Consider the following 17402-nt stretch of genomic DNA (forward strand, 5'->3'; position numbering starts at 1 on the left):
TCTCAGCCGTTCACCGGGATCAGCTGACCTTATTTTCCTCCCATCAACTCGCCACCTCCGCAGAATTAAAGTGAGGACAAGCTCTCTTCTCCGGAAGGACGGATCGAGTCGAGAGCGGAGTGATCACAAAGAGAAAGTGGAGGAATCAGAGAGGACGCGGGTGAGATCGACTCAGTTGGAGCCGCTGAGCGGCTCAGCGAATGATGTCAGCCCGAAGACGTCCAGCTCCAGGCTCATCGTATTAATTCTCCCTGTACTCCGGCTCCAGTGCCACTAAATGCAACGCTAATGATAAAAAGCCTGTCTGCTGCTAATGACCTGTTGGCTCAGCAGCGTAAGGCCAGACTAATTCAATTTGCCGCTACACTTACTGGATACGTTGTATTAGGGTCAGACCACATATCGGAGTGCACACATAAAGTACGCGGGCTGGGGACACAGGCGGACAAACACAAACACACACAGCATCTTTGGGACTCACCTCGGAGAGGAAGGTCTGTGCTGACTTCTGTGCTCCTACATGCAGCAGGTATTCGTACACGTACAGAGCTAACCTGTGCATGAAGATAAAGACCACAGGGTGAGGAAGCTCAGTTACTATATCAGAGTACAAACAGTCAACAATAGGTGAATTAAAAGCAGGCAAAACATTGAACAAATGAACATAAGGAGTGAGGGTAAACACATGTACAGTAAGAGTAGGTAAGGCATGTGCGGTGGTGTGTGAGGGCGACACAGAAGCTTAAGGAGCCTTAAAAATCACACACGTGCCAAGCAGCAGTCAGGACGACCTCTGGAAAAATTGAGATTGAGATTTAGCCAACGTTGTGAAAAAAAAGAAAAGAAAAAAAAAACCTAGTTGCTTGAAGAACAACGGGGGGGCAATAAGAGTGTAGTCGCTCTGCGCTGTAAAACACCTGATCCTCGTGCCTCAGGCTCGCCATAGACTTCCTCCCATGGCTTTGATCTCAGTGAGAATTAATTACAGGCTTGATTTGTTAATCAATTCTCCTTCTAGTGTGTCAGTGACGGTACTAACAGCAATTCAGAGAAGAGGGGAAAGAGATGATCTGCTAGGGTCAATAAATACAACGTAAAGATCAATCCGCGTGAGATCAATAGTAGATCACAGTGGCTCCTAACAGCACCCTGTAGATTTGGACAGAGTCACTTCACATGAATCATAAGCTGTTGGTAATGAATTTAACCAATGGGGAAAAGATCAAGTACATTTGTGCTCAATGCTCAAATTTCCCTTTAAATCAATATTAGCCACGTAAGGGGCAGATTTGTTTGATTAGAAATGGCTTTGATATTCCTCAGATGTACTGCAGATGAACATAGCCGCATTAGAAACGTACAGAAGATGTACTCACTTAAAATGGGACATACAGTTTGTTAACCTAGCAAATTATTAATGACATTATGTCTTAAAGAGCTTAAAATTGAGATAGTGTTTCATTAACGATAAATCTGCCAATTAGTCAACCAATTTATCATCATCTTTAAATGTAAAAGGACTGAACGATGCGGACATATTGGTGACGGAGGGAAATCGCAAGCTTCGTCAGACAAGTTACGGTATCAACTCATCACAAGAAGCTGCACTTAGGACGTGTCTGGCAATCATGCACGAACAATGACTTTCATTTGTTCAAGACAAAATAAAATTCATCTTCAATTTGTCTTCAACTAGTTCCACCGCGTGCACATACGATACATCGCAGAGGACGTTGACGCATGGATGGTGGCGGCGGGAAAGCAGCAGTCTGACCTCCGCTGGAAGGTGCTGCCATGCTGCTGCAGCCGGTCCAGGCTCCTCTTATACGGAGGTAAAAATAAACTCCCCAGACGGCCCTGTCTGCCTGTCTGCAGATGATGGACTGCTGCACACCTTTCGGCTCTGCACACAGGTACCCTGTCTCCTCCCCCCTCTCCTCTCCTTCCCCCTCCACCCTTCTCCTTCATTTCGATCCCTCTGCTTCACCGCATTCATTCCCCGTTGTCCCCTCTCTTGCCGTGCCGTTTCTGTCTCCCGCTGCTTTCCTCTTGCACTCTTTTTTTGGTCGGCCGGCATGTTTGTTTAGGCTCTGCCTCTCAATCCTTTGCTCCCTCTTTCATTACCTTCCTCTCTCTCTGTGCCCCCTGCGGCCCGGCAGTAATGTTAAACCAAAGAGATGGAGACGTTTCGCAGGGACGAGGTTAACGGGACAAGGTTAAGTTTGACAGAACGCGTCACACCTCGACAACAGAACATGAATAAACGATGGGGGTCTTCTTTCAAGGCACTGTACAACTCATGTTCAGGTACAAAGCTTCTCATTTGCTCTGTTCTTTGTTTTACATTCGGCCTGTCTGAATCTGTCACTCTCCCCTGTGAACTACAACAGCATCACCACGGAACCGTTCCCTGATCTTGAAAATCAAATGTATCCGCAATGAATGAGCGATGGCGACGGGCCTGACGGGCTGAACGGATTCATTCCGTGTGTCGGTGGGAATAAAGACTGCGTGCATTCACACAAACACAAAGCCTCGCTCAGCAGCTGTAGGGTTTGACCGACACTTTCACGGGAGCTGCATGACGTGACCTTTGGCCCCGCCGTAGTGAGGAAAGTCTCAAGATGGAAGCGTGAGGGCAGCAGGGGAGAGAAAGGTGACTCGATGAAAGGAATATAAACACTGCAGGTATCAAAGGTGAGCCACCTGATGTTTTGGAGAAACGTTGTAAGGAAGAGGAAAATGAAGGGGCGAGTTGATTGACTGCTCCCGACCTTAAACCACCGTGGTTTAAATGCGCCGATGCATGCAATAATACGGAAATCAGACTCAAACCACCAGTACCGCTCTCTTCAAGCTTAACAGACACCACAATAAGGTGAACCAGCTGACATCAGCTGAGCGTGAAACTCCATACACCCAAAATATATTAGAGTAAAAATAGTAAGCCAAGGTTTAAGGATTCGAGCTACTCAAGGTTGAGAAGCATTTAGATTTGTCCGCATTACAAAGGCTCTCGTCCTTAAATAAACGGTCAATTTAAATAATCTTTGCATTAGGAATCAATGTAAAAGTGCTCGAAATCAGGCAGTCAATGCATTTATAAGGTTTTTTGACTCCATAGTAGTGAAATTGATGTTTGCCCTTGAGGTCGGACGTACAGCAGAAAATTGAAGACATTTTGTATTTCCTTCCCATCTGCCATGTCAATTTGTGTTGTAAATAAGAACCACTTTACATTAATCACAACTGCAACTGGGATGATTGAAAAGACCAGGTGCCTCCCACTTTGCCTCCTCTCCCCGTGTGTGTGACGTACAGATGCATGTGTGTGTGTGTGTGTGTGTGTGTGTGTGTGTGTGTGTGTGTGTGTGTGTGAGGCAGGGTAGTAAATGGGAGAAGTGGAGAACTTAAAAGATTCACACCTGACCTTTTTCCTCCTTCAAATTCAAGTGTTTTTGTCTTCTATGTGTCACATTTAATCAAATATACGGAAGCAACCTCATCCCCACTGCTCCTGTAAGCGCGGGTGCACACGCAGGGAAGCTTCAGGGGTCAGCGGCTCAATGAAGCCGCAGGCGGCAACAGCGACCGGCGTCTTTCTTACTGATCCGTGCGTGGAGGAGACAGTCGGCTCAGCTTTAAGGCAAAGTCATGAACTGATTTTCCCGAGATCAGCGTTTATGTGGGACCACTAGATCACTGCTAATCAATTTAGTATAATGGCATAAAGTCCAGCAGGGATTCAGATGGAAACAGACAATGGCTTCACTGATTGGATTTGCCTGTCGTAGATTAGCTCCAGATCATTTCACCCCTGTAGAACGGAAAGTGATTATACTTCTGATCTGAATCGGGCCTGTTAATTGACATATTGACAAGACCTGCTACTTCTGTGCTGAAATAGATCAATCACACATATTATTTGGGAAATAAAAAAATCCTGTAAATGCCTGTTAACATGCTCTGTCAACCAGTGATGAACACGCCACCTCTTCACGCATGTCAGTTACTATAAACAGCAATAACTTACTCCCACAGTCCTTTAACATTTCCTTTAACATGACCACTAGTAGAATTCTCTAAATCTGCCTTTTTTGCCCCAATTAGATTCAAAGGTTGGGTGTAAATTCAATAGCAATGGGAACATATTATCCCACAGTAATAAATACAATTTGTCTTCTTAGTTAAAAAGTGATCCGGTCAGAAAAAGATGTCTCACCCTGTGTATTTATCACAAATACATCACTGTAAAATGTACAAGAATGTACTTAGCGCTGGTAAATGGCGCATGTCAAATGACATGACTCCTGCATGCTTAAACCTGCAATAATTGATTTTTCTGGCCATTTAGAGGCAGCGTAACAAGCTGTAAACAAAACATTGATATTGATACCGTATAAAGTTAGAACTTAGCAAACTGTGGCATATTCACACAACACACACACATAAATTAACACTAGCATTCGCAGTTTCTCGGCACCAGATGAATGAATGAACTTCATTTTGCTCTCCACCAACCCTCCAGCGGTCAGATCTCATCCATTGCTATTACAAAACTCTTCATTACAGCAGCATCAAATCCAGTTTTAGAGCAGTTGCTTCTACAACATGAACAGTGGGGCTTACAGTGTCATATGACCATACAGATAGATGTGATTATGTGTCTTTACTTGAGCACCTGCAATAGTAATGTTACATTGAAATCAAACATTGTGAGGCGCAAGACATTTTTTTCTCATTTTCTGCAAAAATTTGATAAACCTGATAAAATAATTAATGACAAATAATAACAAACACCTAGAGTCGAAAACATACCTCCTCTTCGTGGAGGAGAATTACAGAAGAAAAGAGAAAGAGGTGACGGGAGCGTGGCAGGGGAAGAGATGAAAGGTTCTGGTGTGGGAGAAGAGAGTAAAGAAGGAGGATTAGAGAGACAGAGAAAAGGTAGATGAGGAGGATGAAGGCACCAGCGGATGAGCCCCGAGATGAAGGCTCTCGAGGTCTGTAAACTTTTAATATTCTAATGTAGAGGATTCTCACTGAGCAGAGTCCCAGTTAGCCAAGCACCCTGCTGTGACCTCCTTCTGCAAACTTACACAAAACCCCACTACAAAAACCACCAGGCTAAAGTAGACCTGATTCCTCTGAGAGAAAAGCACATGACGACACACAGCAGAGAAAAGACGGAAGACACCTGAGCATACTATGCTGCAGAGTACGCACTGGATTTCATTATATTATATCTATACATTCATTTACATTTTTTTCTGTGTGAAGGTAAACTAACCCAGAATTAGGTTGAAATACTGCAATAGTTCCTGGATATGCTTACGATGGTTCAAACTGAGGTGGGTGTGTTCACAGCAGGGAATAAGTGAGTAAAAAGGACTTATGAAGGATCCACCGAGAGCTTGAGTGTCTTTATAGCACTTTGCTTTCAAGCAAGTGACACTTTAAAGAACAATGAAGCAATAAGAGGAAAGCAAGTGAGTGTTTTAAATTCCCTTTGGCTGAAATAGCAGAAACGGTTTGGAAAAGCCGTTTCTTTACCTCATCCTTTTGAATGTATTATGTGTCAATGAATTAACCATTATGTGTCTTTCATACTAGTGTCAGTGAGAATCTACCTAGTGTGCAGCTCATCTGCAGTAGTGTGCAGCTCATTTGCAGTAGTGTGCAGCTCATTTGCAGTAGTGTGTAGCTCATTTGTAGTATAGTGTGTAGCTCATGTGTTGTTGTTGTTTTCTAGACCCGCCATGGTTCGTAGCTCTGTAGCATTAATGACTGACTGAAGCCAGTGACAGCAGCAAGCGCAAGAACAAAAACAACTACCTGGTAAAAAAGTCAACTTCAATACCACTCAGCAACATGCATCAGGTTTGTTAGGCCATTAAGCCTAAATCATTGTTAAAGCCTGAAATATACAGTATGTGACATTCCAAATATCTAGTTGGAATGTTCCAACTAGATATTTGAGTGCCTGCTCTATATCTTATGTTTAAATGTAAATGTTTATACCATTATATTACAAATAATAATCAACATAAATGCATCATTTAAATGAGCAATCTTGATGCCCCTAGATTATTAATTCTTTTAATTAAATAATTATAACCAAGAATACACTGTACCCACAACATTGTACGGTGTAACAATCTACTTTTCTCTGCCCTCTGACACACAAACTGCACAGTTACCTCACACATACTTTGACCTAGGCTGGGTTTATTATTGGCCGACGCATAGACCTAATACAATACAGACACGTCAGCAATATGCTAATAGTGGCCTGGATGAGTAGATTATTCTATTCCCTTCATAGAAATCGCATGATGAGGGTGGAGGCTCTTGCATGAGTAGCAGTAAACCCTGTTTATAGTGGTTAACTCATTTTTCATCCACAGATTCACCAACTCAAGACAGAGCTGCACAGCAACACGCAGCGCAGACACCGGTCTTTGACTCGGATGTAGGACCATCAACATCATCATCATCATCCCGCCCAGTCCACAGCGAAGCACCAAACAGAAGCCTGCCCCCCCCCCCGTGGAGGAGGAGAGCGGTGGCAGCTCGGCCTCCGGACGGCTCTGGCAGGAAAAGACAGGGACCCTCCATGAAAGAGAGTATAGTGATCAAGACGCTGCCCCGGCTGAGGACGGCGCTGTGTGTGACAGCCAAACACTTTCCCTGATTAATCAAGCCTAGCAGCGGGGCTTTATGTGCCATTAAGAGCCTTGGCAAATGACTTTACTTCATTCATTAAAGTGAAGCATCCTCTGCGGGTAGACGGAGCCGCGCTTTGCATACGTACAGACAAGTGAAAAGCCGGGAGCGAGACGGTGGGAGGTCAGCGCTGAGGGCGGCGGGGGCACTGAGGTAAGATAAACAACGACAAATATAAACCCATTACGATGCTGAATAATTCATCCTCTACGCAGGGCTTCAGAAAAACAACAGAAGGAAAAAAAATAACTCTTGGAAAACACACGGCGATTATGAAGCCTGTGTACAGTGAGGACCATCTTCAACATGAGCTGTGCATACACGTTGAATCAGCTTCCAGGGAACTAATCCACCAGGAATCTTCATAAGGCAAAAACAGAAAGTTGTTATAATCTGTGCGGGGGAGTCAGACAGCTCGGTGCGAGTGGATTCATTGTTTGAAAGTGCCATAAACTGCATCAGGTACATATTTTTTTTATATCGAGGGAAAGGACAGAGATAATAAGGTAATCTACCAGTAGAAGATGTAGCAATGGACAGAGAGATAAAGAGATAAAGATTAGCAGCAACAACTCGACTAGAGAGCTGAGAGGAAGGGAAGGCACATAGAAAGCGATGGATGGAGATGGAGAGGAGGGAAAGAGTAAATGATTAATGAAAGGAGCTGCGAGGCGAGGTGAGGTCAGGGAGTAGCGCTGCAGCCTGTGAGCTCAACTGAAAAGGAAAACACTGTGAACACGCTGCCGTCACACTCCTGGGTGACACAGGGTGACACATACCTCAACGCTACAGACCTGCACAAGTGGAGCTGGACGCCCCTTAGGATGGGAGGCTGAAATGCAATCAGTGAATTGGACCATTTCTCTCATAGCTGTCACCGTGGCATCGGGAGGTTTTGCTTTGTTAATTATACCCGATGAAGTGAGACGATATAAAACAACAAGTTCACACCAACATATAGACGGAAACAACGATAAACATTGAAATGTATTATTCAAGGCTGACGTGACTGAACAAAGACTTCCATTAGACTCCTTCAACTATCGGAGTCAAATACTTCGATCAATCCCCAAACTGTCAGCGTGCTGTGGCTCTATTGCTCGCTGCTTGCTGATGCATTTCTAATTGGTATTTTTGCTGATGGTCACAAGTTCAATCTATATTCTCCATTACCCTACCCAGGCATTCCCCGGGGCATCTCTAATGGCCCCTGCTAAAGGCAGAGCACTTGAATGGAGATATTCATGTAAAGTGCGTAGAGACTGGAGAGTACATGACCTGCGCACATTTGAGAGTTGGGAGGAGCAGCGTTAAAGTTGTGCTGCAGCTTTGAAGATGAACAAAACACGCGTCATAATCTCACATTGGAAGCAGGCCCGAGGAGACACACACTCGTGCTCAAATAAACTGGTGGTTGATCTGCTTGTGTTTGCCTGTTTTGTCTCCGCCGAGATGGTCTCACGTGCTGCTTTGCCGAGCAAATGTTTGTCCCGGTCTTTATCCCTCTCGCTTCCACAGTAATAGTGGAGGATCGGCATGCTGACAAAGCTCCAGCAGCGGCTCGGCCCGGCCGAGCAGAGCTGGCTGACTGCAGAGTTCAGAGAGTTTGACCAACCACACAAATTAAAAGTCTCTCTGACATTATGCAAGGCGGCTGAGCATTAACCAAACTTGAGGGATGATGACATTGAAATGCAATCGGCCGACATGAAAACAAAATGCTACAAAGATCATACAAATGTTCGTCCCTGCGAAAGAAAATGCTTCGCCAGTAGAAGGATAAAATACAGGAATGAAGCTTACATCCGGAATGAGAGGGAGACTCCTGAATTCTTTGGTTCACCTCGGTGTTTACCTTTCATTAACTAGGGATCCCAGAATCCTCTCCTCCCAAACCCGAGGACACTCAAGCACAAGGTGAACACAAACAAAAGAAAAATACGGATGCAACAAAGATGTTTGAGGTATTAATTGATCAATGTGTGGGAACAATGAAAGTTTATTTATATTACCATTGACAAACAACCATACATGGTTTATGGTGGTAAATAACCACTGGATACCAAAGGGCTCATCTTCACTTCAATTACCCATAAACCAAATACAGTGGATTCTCAATAGGCTTTCTGGAGCCTTTACGAGAGAGAATAATAACGTCGGCTCAGTAACCAACGACATGACAAACAGGTCACACACTGATAACATCCAGATGCTCAACAAACTCTGACCACAAGTCAAACTGTCGTTGCAAACCTCCGCCCTGAGCTGCGAGGACCGCCCCGACCCCAGATGAGTGCACGCTACATGCGCTATCATCTAATAGTTTGAGCATAAAGACAGTGTAAAGGAAGAGAAGAGGCAGTTTAAATACATATTTTTCCCATAATGACAAATCATATTTCCACGTAGCACCTTAAAGAAAGTGAGTGAGAGATAATTATAACCACGTGTTACATTGAAAACATAAAAACAGGGAAAGCTTCCCTGAGTTTAAGTATTGAAATCGGTATTGTGAGAGAAAAGCTGGATCTCGAAGCAAATATTGTGATGTCAAAAAAAAATCTGATCGGTTTTGGGTATTCATATTGATAATTGATTAATCTGGGCCAAAAAATTCAACAAAATAGTCCAAAACACCCATCACAGTTTCCAAAAGCTTAATGCATGTCATCATGTTGCTGGTCTTATCCAGCTTTGAATCCCTGTATCATGTCACTGGAACACATGCAGTAAAACCCCAAACTAAAAGGAGCGCCTTGATGATGGGATAAGAATATTGAATAATTCAAAGTTTTGTTTGCTCGTCGGTCCGTTCGGGGAAGTGCACCAAACTATGCAGACGGACTGGTGACAGCGTTGGCAGGATACACTCCCCCCACTCACAAAAAAAGCAAATTAGTGCATCTGCGACTAGAGAGACTTGAAAGACAACACAATAAAAAGGAAGCCCCCCCCCTCCCGCCTCGTACAGAAACAATCAGACAAAGTGAAACAGTCCATTTTCCCTCAGCGTTGCAGAGACTCGTCTCATGGAGCAGACAACAATGCCCTGGGCTGAGATAACAGGAAATGCCAGCTTATCAGAGAGAGGGAGAAACAGAGGGATAGCTCAGTGTTTACGAACATACTAATTGACGCAAAAATCCAGTTGTGACCTTAATATAACAATCTGTCATTTACACATTACAGAGCTGGTTTCCACCAGCGGGATTTTTCTAAAAGAGGTAAATCCATCGCTTTCTTAATTTGAGTTCCATTTCATTGGCTTTGATTTGTTTGGATTGAGTCACCTCTCAGGGGAAGTTTGTTTAATTTCACAGTTGAAAGAACAGCAATGATTTTTAGGAGTGTTTTCCTTGTTCAACTTCCTCGACGCGTCATTACAGTAAATCTTCAAATACAACAAAGCCACGAAGCCCAGAATATTAAACTGCTGTTTACAGAGAGAACTTAAGAGTTGCATGAAAACACTTAGTGATCATAGAAGGTTAATTACTGTATTACATTAAAGTCTGGTTAAATGGACTGTGTATGCAGAGGCAGTCGTTCACGTAACAGAAATCCCCGGCTCTGGATGCAAGACGTCCTAAACAATGGCAGGTGTGAGGCTGGAAGACCATTTACAACGACGTGAAGTAAAGTGCTGCAATCTCTCATGTCTGAGAGGCTTGAACCAGTGAAATGCAACACGTCGCGGTGATTTTCCAAACAGCTGCACGGATTGGCACGTATTCAAAAAATTGATTTAGAGCACTACAAAGTAGAACTTAAATAAAGAGCATTTAAGTACAGTGTGATTCTAAAAAAGACAATGAAGACATTGAAACATGAACGCGGTAACCTTGATGCAGGTATTGCAGTGCTGGAGTATTGGAGTGTAATAAATAAACAATGTTAAAAGAAATATCAACAACAACTGACGGTTTCCTTTTAATGTTAAAAAGCTGACTATTGCCGTGAAAAATTGGGCAGTCCTACCGTTATAAATAAGATAAGGAATGATGTAAAAGTAGACAATGTTGTTGTGTTCAGCAAAGGCATTACTCCTACAATCACATTGCTGTGCACATGTATTTCAGTAGATTGAGTTCATGTACTTTAGGATCGTCTTTCTTTTCTGACTTGCACACATCGGTCTGGGCGGAGGGGGTTCCTAGCTGCAATGCACTCGTGCCTGCCTGTCCCCGTACAGCAGCATGCGGTACGAGGGATGCGACAACTCTGCAGGCTCCCGTCCCGCTGCTCCACAGAGCGTCCGGCTCGCACGATGCAACATTCCACAACCAGCCGCGACTCCAGCAAGAAGGAGACGACCGGGAGGACCGCGATGCTCTGATCTTATGGGATTAGAATCCCTTTCTACGGGCTCTAATGGGCCTCTGTTCTTTTGAACAACAGAGCTCCGAGATGAGATAAAAGACGCTGATATAGATGAAGGCAATCTAGAGCAATTTAGGGAAGAATGTGAGGCTATTAAGGCCTGCACAGACGCTCCAGAGGAAGCATAAATAAATTACTAACCATTCAGCGGAGTGCATCATACTGCAACATGACGTTGTATGAATTAGCAGCCTAATGCGCTGGGATGTCTTTCAATTAATAATACTATTTAATAACAAAAACAATAAAAATCATAGTAGTAGTTATCTTTATTCTGTGTTAGTTAGCTGTTGCCCTGCTGTGCTCCATGTGTCACTCATTCATCCTTCCTGCTTCTCTACGGAGGAGAAATGGCATTTAGTGGACCTTAAAAAGTCAAGAAAATGTCAGAGATTTAAATCCCCAGGCAGAGGATATACTGCACTCAGATGGGAGAAAATGCCATGGCAGACTTTAGAGGGATCAGTGGATGGATTTTCCTATGTTGGTAATGTAAGGACGGTGAATTAATGGAGAAGAACTGTCTGGCTTAACTTCATAAAACAGACATGGGACAATTGAGACCCAGATAGAAGGACGGAGGACTGTGCACAGAGAGGCCAGAGGAACACAATGTGTGTGTGTGTGTGTGTGTGTGTGTGTCTGTGTGCAGGAGAGAAGAGTGTCTGAAGCAGATCCTAAGCCCGGCCGTCACGCTTGCTTAACCTTGCGCTAGCGCCTGTGCGACGCAGCTTGCATATCAATGATGGAGGAATATCAGCAGAGAGGCCTCCAACCAGCCTCCACTGCGCTCGGCGGGCAGGAGAGGCACGGCTGCATTTGCAGTCGCACTATACGGCACAAACGCAGCCGCACCGCCGAGCACAGCAAGAGTGTGTGTGACACAAAAAGAGAGAGGAAAAAGATGACTATTATGCACACGTATGCTGCTAAAGTAAATAAATGTGGGTGAATATGTGGCCTTCTCAACGGGGCCCCACGGCGGGCGGTAAGTGCTGTTTCCAGCGACAGCATTTACTCTCGTCCGGGCCTCTCAGGTTACAGGAAGTGCTCTGAGGGAGCGTCCCCGCCGTGTTGAGCAGAGCTGTGCCTATTTGGTGTCGCCACGGGCGAAAAAACAAAACAAAAAAAGAGGGCCTCCTAACAAAACCACAAGTGCGACCACGAACAAAATGAACAAAGAGTGACGGCGTGGATCACAGTTTACAGTCACGGTCAGCAAAGCGCGGGAGGAAATGTGCTTCATGTCTCACTCGTCCACACGTCACTCATCTGGATCCTGCTCGCCCCGAAATGTCAACGTCTCTTTCCCCCACAGACGAACCTAATCCACCGGAACTATTGCCGAGAAGAGGAATGGGATCCAAGAAGAGACGGCAACTGCAGAAAAGGGAAAATGTGATGTGATGGCGCGTCCCCGATTGAAGATTGAATTCGGGTACACAACCTGCCCTCTGTCCTTTAAAGAGGGAGTGATAACAGACTCTCTGGAAGCCTCTCATCCTCCTCTCTGATGCCGGCGGAGGTCCTTTTGTCACCTCCATCCTTCTCAAGAACCCTAAGGCGTCCCGTGAGAATGCCTGCCACGGGGTCCTCTCTGTTGATTGACACGTCATGCGTCGATCAGATGCAGTCACCCCCCCCACGCCCCCCCGCCTCACACACTGCTCAATAAGAGGCCGCTGCTTTGATAGCACTTCTGTTGCAAGTAACATCTCCGGCAGCGAGGATGAGAGAGAGACGCGATGCCATCAGATAAAAGAGGACTTGTAACAGCCGCTATATGTTCAGCGGGTTAAAAAGGGTTTCCTATCAGGGCCTTGTCAAACTGTCACCATCACTCTGGTTTGAAGAGAGCTCAGTATACCTAGAGAAAAAAAGAAAACATATCACAGCTCTGGTGTTCTTGTAACCGCTGAGTGATGCTCATCTAAAACGCTCTGCAGATTAAATACATCGGCTGCAGTTTTAAGTCGATATCTGTCGCTGACCGCAGACGTTGCTGAGAGACAACGACAGAGAGCGGTGACAGTCCTCTGTTTTCTCGCAATGGTTCACAAAACCCCCACGAGAAAGGCAATTAGCAGAGTAACGATCACCGCACGTCGTAGTTCACGTTCACACGGGCAGCATGTCAGACAGACGGAGGTTGATTTTTGAGGGATGGAGCGCACGGCGGACGGGCCTGCAGACGCACACACATCCAGCGTGCTCAGTGTCGACCAGAGCACGCGTCATCACACACTTTGAGAGTCCTCCGTCCACTTCGATGAAGCTTTCTCCCACCGTCATGTTTGGATCGAGGGGCTCGCCACAACCAGGTGTGGCTGCTTACCAATGTAAGTGACCCGGAGGTCTGCCACAGAGCCATTATGGACCTGACCTCGTCTGACCTGGACGCTGAACTCTCTCTTTCCATAGATCTTTATTTCACTCGGCCATTCTCTTTGTATCCTCCTAACTGTTGAACCTTTGTTGAATTTTAAACGGAGTTGTATTCTCTACACTCAGCTTCAACAGGCTAACAAGTGAAACGTTCATCCCCAATATTATTATATTTATGCTCAAACAAATGATCTTTCAGCTAATAAGTAAGTGGGCATCCATCTTTCTTCAAGGACACTGAGACGTAGCAAACAAACATAAAACTTATCAATTACATTTATACGGCGGCAGCTGGCATTGAGAAAATAATGCAAAGTTGATGCATCGTGGCATTGTGAGCATACACTACGTGTGTGTGTGAGTGTGTGTGTGTGTGTGAGACACTCCATTTCTATGTAGTCCTCCTGTAACGCGACTCACTGTCAGAGCCAGAGTGGCAGGCGGAATTGCTTCTGTGGGATCAACACTCCCAGCATGCAATGCTTTGACTCGGTCTGCGCAATGCTGCATTGGCAGCTCGCTGGCAGGATTCTGAGGTGTCTTAGTTGCAGTGTGTGTGTGTGTGTGTGTGTGCAGCTTTGTGTGCAGAATGATGATCCTTACAGCACTTGAAATGATTACGCCTGCACCAGGTTTATGGTTGAAGAGGCTGAACAACATTTAGTTGGACTTTTCACATGTGTGACTTTACAGTCGGTGTTTATTAGTCTGGTAAAAAAACAAAACATAAAACCTAAGGACTACTCTCTAGGGGAAAATACACTAAACCAGCTACGTCAGCGAAAGAAGATTTACAAGCCTCTGTGTTTGTTGTTAACGTTTTCACATTTCAGGATTCATTACATTCATAGAAGTGAGAAAAGGGAACTTTTTCTGTGCGCTGCAAAGCAACTTAGGGACACAATACCAGAACTATGTGGAATGTGTCCTCTAACGGCCAGCGACTGAAGCCTACGCTGGTTGGAACACCTGCAGTACACAGTCAGTGGTCGGGTTCTGTCACTCTGAATCAGGATCGAGTGGAGACCGTAACACAGGTAGAGCCAACGAGGAGAGGAGAGCCGGTTGGAGAGGATTAAACAAATTATATCAAACAACACACACAATATGTGGTAGTATGTATATATATATATATATATATATTTATTGTGTCTAGATGTCCAGACTGAATTCTTTTCAGATGTCTCTGTTACTCGTTATAACACACACTGCTTGTGACTGGAACCGCTCTCCTAATTGGTCCAAATTAAAACTATTGGTGCTTGATCATGGAAATAGTTTCTGTTGGGTTTTACAAGCTCAAACAAACTACCGTTCACCTTTGAGGATCAAATGTGCTGATGCACTTTGCAGAAGTAGACATCTCACAACTGTGGCAAAGCCAACTTGAACGGTCTATGGCATGATGTGATGATTTAAAACATAATACTCTTATTCATCTGCTGCACTTTGTCTGCAAATCACATTCATGAAGGATACCTATTAAATAAAGAAAAGCAATAAGAGATAGAAGCTTTAATGTACTTCATTAAATATATGTGTACCATTTTATGAAGTCAGTGTTTTCTTATCAAATAATGTAAGCAATAATGGAAATAAAATCTGCAGAAATGTCAGTTAGATGGGAAAATAATTTTCTCTTCTAGGCTAATTCCCGTCAGTGACATTTTTCTATAAAACAACCAGAGAAAATAGACATGTGTATTCAACAATTGTGGACAATGCTGACTAATCACATTGTTAGTAACATTTTGAGAATGTAGAATACCTTTTCTTTATGAACTTATGAACAAAGTAGTACACTGACACGCAGAAAGACTTTTAGTGAGAGCGAAGATGAAGCTTCCCTTATATCATTTCAACCTGATTCAACATCTTTACACAGGCTTTAATGTGATATGATGCATTTTGTGATTTCCATCCCGCTAAGTATACAAACTGCAAACACACCACATGAACATTTGGAAATATGTGACCTGCTGAGGCAGAACAAAAAGTGTGATCCCCAAATCATCCGAAGCGAGAACCCACCGTACAAATCGGATTCTTATCACAGTGAGGCGTTTCACAGAGGTCAGTTTTGAGTTACTTCAGAGTCCGGGTGTCTGCGGGGGACCATCCTGAGGTCAATACGACAACACTGGAAAATAATGATCGGGCAAATTCCCTCAGTCCGGCTCTGTTCCCCCTCCTACGTCTTTCCCTCAATCTGTTGTTGCCCTCGGCCGCTTTGATCCCGGCTGCGCTGCAGAAATGAAAACAACTGGAGACTCGGCGTCACCGGGCTGCAGCTCTGCTTCTCTGATGCACAACTGACAAACAAGGCTAGTCGTTAAAAGACTAATGAAACGCTGCCATTCGCGGCCTTTTCATCTGGGGGGGTTTCTTGTCATCCAGTCCTTTCTTTTGTGGTGGTCTTGGCAATAATAACCCCCCCCCCCCCACCCTTGAACCCCCCCTTCTCGCCTCAAAATGAAAAGGACATGAAGTCTACATTAAATGTGATGCCAGACAGGGAGATCTAAAAGTTTACCCGCCTGTTTGGATGAAGAACAAAGATTCATCTTCAAAATAATCAGCACACTTTATGATGGTTCATTTAGCAAACACACACATTTGTGGCAGAAATGTTAGACTGATGCTCAATAAAACATCAGCTCCTAAAAAGCAGGTCTTTACTCGTGTATTACCATGTCAGGCACATCCTTTAAACAAAGCACAAAACCCACTTAAAGCTCAGGTCAACACAGCATGTTTACAATGTGAGCTGAAGTCTCTCCATCACGAGCGAACGGAGCGGCCCAAACTCTCAGGGGACCTCTGAGTAACACTTACAGAGCAAATATCAGCATGTGTTCCCAAACAGAAAGGTTTGTCACATCCAGTAGCCGACATGATTACACGCAAACACACGCATCACTACTCAGTCCAATCCTTTTCTTTGGGGGATAAAAGGATGGGGCTCGAGGGACGGAGCCGAACACTCGCTTACACCGTTGAAAAACACAAGTGAACTAGATTCAAGAGACAGAACAAGTAGTCTGTGGACACAATATTAAGACAAATAACCCCAAATGACTCGCAACAGATGAAAAATACAACTTGAATGCAATGTATTGCTATATAACACACCAGAACTCGTCCCTCTCTGAATATCTCTTATCACTCACGGTTCCACACATGTAAACACTTCCTCCTTCACTGTGGGTTCTGACATGTTCCCTACTCACTGACTTTGTCACCCTGGGCATCCAAAAGAGAACCCAAAAGCCGGGTCTCAATGCAACTGAACAGCCTTCGACCTTTAAGCGCTCTCTGTTATACTCAACGTTAGTTTTTCACATTTCACACATTGCATTTGATACAAAGTAGCAGAAAGTAGGCAGATGGTTGTTAATAATAATGATGGTTTAAATAAAAAACAATCTGACAACTCTGTTTAAACTGTACAGTACAGTTCAAATAGAATTGAGTACAGTCTGTACTCCACTCACACTGACCTGTCCACCTCTAAACTGACTTAATGGGGTGGAAAGCCTAATTAGTTCCATGAATGGGTGCAACTCTGTTCTCTACTCTATTAATGTACAAAAAAGGCTGAGCACAACCATGTGTAACTATTACCATAAGGTTTTTTTTGTTTGTTTTTAAATAGCTTTTTCTATATGAGCAACTATTGAAAACAAGTGGGAAGGCCGGATCGAGCGTGCGCCTGTCACGTCTGTGTGGCGGCGCGTGGACCCGAGGAGCGCGGCGCCGCACGCGCGACACACCTCGCGACGTGGACTCGGCCGTCCACTACGAGCCAGAACCGCTTGGATTTATTTTTTTTGCTGTGTATAAAAGCCACGCAGGGTCCCGCGAAATGCAAAACTACGTTACCGGCAGTTAGAAAAAAAAAACAGTAACTC

At 44.4% G+C, this 17402-nt stretch overlaps 1 protein-coding gene across 2 annotated transcripts in view; it reads right to left on the minus strand.

Moving 5' to 3' along the window:
* Positions 1-17402, minus strand: part of LOC120831139 (single-stranded DNA-binding protein 2) — a 42363-nt gene that overhangs the window by 21770 nt on the left and 3191 nt on the right. For both annotated transcript variants that reach the window (XM_078086761.1, XM_040196304.2), the window contains one exon: positions 482-554. Coding sequence is in view for 1 of the 2 variants with exons in the window: in XM_040196304.2 (XP_040052238.1) it covers positions 482-554 (73 nt within the window). In the remaining variant the exon portion in view is untranslated. The remainder of the gene's footprint in view (positions 1-481; positions 555-17402) is intronic.

The sequence above is a fragment of the Gasterosteus aculeatus genome, chromosome 13, assembly GCF_964276395.1.
Source record: "Gasterosteus aculeatus chromosome 13, fGasAcu3.hap1.1, whole genome shotgun sequence".
Taxonomy (NCBI): Eukaryota; Metazoa; Chordata; class Actinopteri; order Perciformes; family Gasterosteidae; genus Gasterosteus; species Gasterosteus aculeatus.